The sequence below is a fragment of the Miscanthus floridulus genome, chromosome 5, assembly GCF_019320115.1.
Source record: "Miscanthus floridulus cultivar M001 chromosome 5, ASM1932011v1, whole genome shotgun sequence".
Lineage (NCBI taxonomy): Eukaryota > Viridiplantae > Streptophyta > Magnoliopsida > Poales > Poaceae > Miscanthus > Miscanthus floridulus.
The window spans coordinates 50,883,371-50,889,383 of record NC_089584.1 but is presented as its reverse complement, the minus strand read 5'-3'; the positions used below and the strand labels follow the sequence as shown (position 1 = coordinate 50,889,383).

Sequence of the window (6,013 nt, the reverse complement as noted above, 5' to 3'; positions counted from 1 at the left end):
CTGGATGTGAGCCAGTCCTTTCTTTCGGCGTATCCTTGGCTTGCGTTGGCTTGATAACCGTATTCGAGTTTTGCAACTCGGGACGATGTGTTTTAGCTATCTTGTAGACGTACTCAGGCGAGTTGTGACTATCTTGTAGTCGCATTCTCATCCGTGGTTGAAGAACCTGGAAAGGTGAGTGTTAGCTATCTTGTAGCTGTACTCGGGCGAGTTGGGACTATCTTGTAGCCGCACTCTCATCCATGGCTGAGAAACCTGGGAAAGGTGAGTGTTAGCTATCTTGTAGCTGTACTCGAGCGAGTTGGAACTATCTTATAGCCGCACTCTCATCCATGGTTGAAGAACCTGGGAAAGGTGAGTGTTAGCTATCTTGTAGCTGTACTCGGGCGAGTTGGGACTATCTTATAGCCGCACTCTCATCCATAGTTGAAGAACCTGGGAAAGGTGAGTGTTGTCTAGCTCTCATCCGCGCTGTGAAAACAACTTGGGATAGTCGTGAACAGCCGTTAGGCTGTGTACTCTGATGTGTAGAAGTGGCTTGCACCCGTGAAGTCTGAGTAGGCCATGGAGGTTCCCGTGTGCGCCGTCTTGCATGTCTCAGGCATATTCACGTACTGGCAGGCCTAAGGTGCATATGTTTAGCTTGCATGGCTTTTGGTCTTGCATGCACGCATGGTTTAAATATTAAAAAGCCATGCATGCATCGTCTTTGATGCTTGAGTGGATAGCTTCTCTCTGAGACTTGCTGTAGCACTCTCGGATAGTACTCGGTTTGAAGACTACGTAGTACTCGGTTTGGATAGTACTCGGTTCCAAGACAGAGTAGTACTCGGTTTGTTCGCTGCTGCACGCGTAATGTGTACGTTCGTTGCTTGCTTGTTTGATGATTAAAACTTACACACAACAACAGCCGTGCCGCTCTCCAAGTGGGTTGATTTCTGATCATCACTGTCCCGTTGCAGATTTGAGATACGGTTTGTAGTCGAATTCTGACTTGATGCAACCAAGTTCTTTGCGGACTCATCAATCCGATGCGCTTTCCGATGAATCTGCTTCGGATTTGGATGCAGATATGCTCAATCGCCGATCCGTCAACAGAAAACAGCAACAGTCATGTTGAGCCAAGCGGACTGATCTTGGGCCTTGTTTAGATTGCAAATTTTTACAATCTGGACACTGTAGCACGTTTCGTTTGTATTTGACAAACTTTGTTCGATCATGGACTAACTAGGCTCAAAAGATTCGTCTCGTGATTTACAACCAAACTGTGCAATTAGTTATTTTTTTTACCTACATTTAATGCTCCATACATGCGTCCAAAAATTGATGTGATAGAGAGAGAGTGAAAAAACTTGAATTTTGAGGTGATCTAAACAAGGCCTTGAAAAGGAATAGACCCATCATGCTCAGTTGAAGGAAGTGACAGGCGCCTCTTGACTCCGCACACCAGAGCGTGCTGCGGGTTGTTTGATAGAGGGAACTGACAACTCCTCTGCGAACACTCCAGGTGGGACCTTCGCCTTGTCCGATCCGAGCTCTTTGATATAATTGATGAATACTTGTGTCCGTGCTGAAACGACGACCAGGATCTGAGTGGTTGGAGTTGGGAGTTCAGGGGTTATCGCACCGGGTTGTTTGATAAAGGGAACTGACAACTCCTCTACGAACACTTCAGATGGAACCTTCGTCCTGTCCGATCCGAGCTTGGCAAGGATATCTGCTACAACTTTTGAGTCGCATAGGACATATAGAATTTCCAGGTCTTGAAAGTGTTTATCGAGCTTGCGTTCTTCAGCGTGGTAAGCGTCCATGTTATCTTGGTCGAGGTATTCGGAATTCGTCCCCGGCTGGTGCGTTGAGGCACTCGGGACTCGTCTCTGACTGGTGCTTCAGGTGCAATTAGTAGTCGAAGTAGTTTATTGAGGATCTCGGCGAACTAGCTGAGTTGTCGTCGTGGTCGTTGCTGACGGTTTAATGTTGTACTCAGATGAGTATTCAGATGTTTTGATGGCTCCAGAATTTTGCAGAGTAGTTGATCTTGCATGAAGGAGAGTCGGTACTTGTGGACGGTCGCCTGTACGTACGTGTATCTCATTGATAGAGTGTTGTACGTGAAAGCTCCAATAATTATCTGGCTTGCGTCATCTTCATGGTGCTTTAGTTGTACAGCTCCAAGGCTTGTTGTAATATTAGTATGCTTGAAAGATGCGTACGTGCTCATGCCCACGCAAATGTCTTAGTCGACTTCCATGTAGATGTACGCCTTCCTGTTTGCTATTGGCTTGTATGTATCTTGGCTCTGTATGAGTATAGGATCCTCTCGTCGTACGTGCTGGTCATTTGTTAGCTTGTTCTCTCGATTCGGCTCGATGCAGTCGAATGCTCCATGAGGACGTATCGGGTTCAGGAGCCCGGCTGGAATCCTGTCCGCCGGGTGCTGATCCGAGTAGTAGTCAACAATCACCATGTCCGAGTTGCTACGGAGCCTGATCGAGTCGGATTCTGAAACCTTATAGATGCAGGCCGCATGTATATGACATACACGCAAGATTATTTGCTTCCATGGGCCAATCGTGCATGGCTTTTGTTTCTTAGCAGTGCGTGCGCACACATGCATGATATTGCATGGTCTCATAGATTTGTGCGTACGCGGATCTCTTGTTCGCTTGTTATTGATTAGCGAAGTTCGTGGCAGTAGCAGCCGAAGCCTGAGCTTCAGGGACTCTCGTATGTGCCGCTCGATGTGCCGCAGAGGCTTCGGCGAGCCGCTGCTCGCTAGGGTCGCTGCTTGACTTGGTACATCATGATGTGTCTGTCACCGGAAACTGACTTCATGACGTTGATTCTCGTTGCGGGTAGCCAAAAGACATCATCGTGACGTCCCATCGCAGACCGCCGTCGTGTGAATTCGAGTTGTTGTAGATGAATCTTGATCTTGAGGTCCTACAGTAAGCTGATCTGTCGTACTGGCAGAAATAGAAAATTCTTCATGGTGAACCGGATCTTCGAGGAGACGGCTTTGGAGCTTGCCATCGTCGCCTGCTTCGTAGATCCATAAGCCGAAGATGAAGGTTGATCCTGTCGAGAAGATCACGTCGTCGAGGTCCGTCGAGCTCTCGGATGCAAATTCGCCGAAAGCCCCTACCTGGCGCGTCAGCTATCGATGTTTGACCACCGATAGCCTGCCATGGGGGTCCCCGGGGCAGTATGTTCGGGCTTCAGCGTATGCGGAACTCGATGGTTAACGCAAGAGACAGTCGATTTATCCTGGTTCGGACCCTCGATTGTAGATCGAGTAATAGCCCTATGTCCAGTCGGCCTTAGCCTTTGCGTTGGATTGATCGTAAAGTGTTGTGTTGTACAATTGTCGTACCGAACTAAGGAGCCCTGCCCTTCTTTATATAGTCAGGAGGCCAGAATCCTAGTCGGTTTACAATGTAGAGTCCTAGTAGAATTACAGGGTAGTATTGCTACTAGGATTACATTGGAGGAATCCTAATCAAACTAGACCTCCTCTCTTCCTTGCGGGGTATCCCGTGGGTCCTGCATGATCACTGCTATTATGGCTGCCATCGATCCAGTCGACTCCCACTGTTAGCACTATAGATTGAAAATCATCAAATAGTAAGTCTTACTTATGGTCAAACATAGCCTCTGGCTGCATGCTATATCCGCATCGGCTATTTAGCCGATCTCCTGTGCTTTCTCAATCGTAGCATGTTTTCACGATTCTGTTGAGCGTGTATAGATTCGTATCATTTGAAGGTTTAACCTGTTATCATTATCATGGCTGCAATGGTCCGGCTCGAACCCTACTGTTTGAGGTATTAGATTGAATCTGATAGGTGTATGAACTTATCCACATTTAATGGTTGAGTGCTTGCATGTTACGAGTTTATTTTCATCGGAATCGGCTATTTTAGCCGATAGCCTGCACATTGAGAATATATTGGATATTTGCTTGCTTTTACTTGTTTTTGTCTTGGTTAAAAGCTAGTATGTTTCTCATTGAATATGAATGTTTCCACATCTACTTTTTACACCTTTTGCATGTTTTCATGATCATCGGTTGTATAGATCTATTCAATTGAGTAACTGATAATTGCCGATATGCTCGTTTTTACTTACCATACATCGTGAACATGCTGGATATCGACTCTCTAGTCGATGGCCTTATCTCATTGGCTACTTAGCCGCACATTTAGAACTATCTGGACAAACACTGGCATGTTCCACCTTAAACTACTGATCAATCTTGTCTCCTTTCAATTGCGGGGTCAAATTGACTGGCACGCCCTAGGTCACGACCATCCAGTTCGATGTCCTCCTAAGTCCGAGGAGAGCTCAAGATCTGCTCCACGCGGTTTCTCTTGGCTTGCTTCCTGTGCCGGCGGCGAGATGTCACTTTTTGCCGTCGATACATGCGCCATGGGGTGGAGACGCAACTGATCCCATGATATAAGCAAGCTCGGGGGAGGAGCCCCCGCCAAGGTAAGTATTCTATGCCCCTACTTAGTAGTATTTATATTTCACACATCTTTAATTTGGTTAGCATTTAAAAAAAATGTTGCTATGCTTTGTAAATAAATAAATTAAGCTAGTAATCTATGGTTATGCTTTATGCTTTTAATTTAAAATAAAAACACTCTCACTACTCCCTGATAAAAAGGAGATAACTGCCGGACCCAAATAAATGTTGCTCTATTAGTTTCTGCACCACTCTCATTTTTGCAACCACCGATGTTTGGCATTGTTAGTATATTTTTGCTCTTACCATGAACTTGAGTCCCGTGGGTTGCAAGTGCTAGAATTAAGTTTGAGTGGTAGAAACATCATGGTTAGCAAAGAACTCCATGTTATCCTATCCGCTCCCACCTCCGCTCGCTCACCCACACTCTCCGACCGTCACATTACGGCGTACAGCAAGACACTGCAGGTAGCCGCCGACTGTCCATGGCGGTGCACCGCGACTTCAACGTGAGCACCCTCGTCGTACAGCACGAGGTGGAAGGCCTCGAGGTTCTGGCAAAGGACGGGAGCTGGCTCCCCATTCGTGCTGAGCCGGACACGTTTACCTTCCAAGCTGGCGAGCTATTCACGGTATAGTATAGCCCATCGGACGGATCGATCAAACGGGGAAGCAGTAGTTCTCCAAACTAGTATTGTGACGACTATCACCGCATGTATTGCAGATCCTCACCAACGGGAGGGTGCCGGCGTCCGTTCACCGCGTTAGGACGCTGAACAACCGCGAGCGCTTCTCCATGATTTTTGGCAGCTGGTCTGGGGACAGCGACGAGGTCAGCGCGATGGACGAGCTCGTCGATGGAGAGCACCCTCTGATGTATAATCCTTGTAGGCTCGACGAATACGTCGACTTCCTTTCCATCGAGGAAGGCCGCAAGCTGGATGACCCACTCAAGGCTTTCTGTGGAGTCCACAAGGGTAATAAATCCATGGAGTGATCACGACTCAAGCTTCAGCTATCCATCGGACCTCAATTTCTGGTTGCTGTCATGTAAATCAAATAAACGGCTTTGCTTGTTTAGTCAAACATATATAATTCAATAATTGTTTGTTGTGTACTAGTGGCGATGCACTAGTGGCGTGCTCATGGCAATGCTAAGACTAGATCGTCACCCTGCTCGGGACTTCGGGAGAAGATATCCCTATGCCATGTGTCACTAAATGTCTTGAAACCGACACAACCAAGTCATACATGTTCAGCACCGTATGACTATTGAGTACCTTGCTGCGAAGAAATAATTCTTTTAATAATATTCTTGATTGGCTAGCACAACCATCTCACATACTATCCCAAAAAAAGATTTTGAAAGAAAGGCCCCATGATTAACATAGGTAGGCATAAAAGGGCGTCGCCTCTGTAGGGGACCATGGGAAAACACTCACCTCTGTTAATCAACAACGGAGGCACTCGATTTTAGTCGCTTGTCTCTGTTAAACTAATGGAGGTGGGTGTGCTAAGGCACCTGGCTCTTCTAATCTTCATTAA

The 6,013-nt window shown here is 46.8% G+C and overlaps 1 protein-coding gene across 1 annotated transcript; it reads left to right on the top strand.

Annotated features, from left to right (window-relative positions):
- Positions 1-242: 242 nt before the first annotated feature.
- LOC136454630 (2-oxoglutarate-dependent dioxygenase AOP3-like) lies at positions 243-5,465 on the top strand. The gene is made up of 4 exons (XM_066454992.1): positions 243-264; positions 3,087-3,098; positions 4,868-5,100; positions 5,193-5,465. Exons 1-4 carry the CDS (start codon positions 243-245, stop codon positions 5,463-5,465), a joined length of 540 nt encoding a protein of 179 aa, XP_066311089.1.
- Positions 5,466-6,013: the final 548 nt, after the last annotated feature.

Bases quoted from the DNA above. Each gene is read 5' to 3' on its own strand.
- LOC136454630 (XM_066454992.1), top strand. From the start codon at position 243: ATGGCTGAGAAACCTGGGAAAG. The intron at 5,101-5,192 runs GTATAGTATAGC...CATGTATTGCAG, and splicing joins AAGCTGGCGAGCTATTCACG to ATCCTCACCAACGGGAGGGT.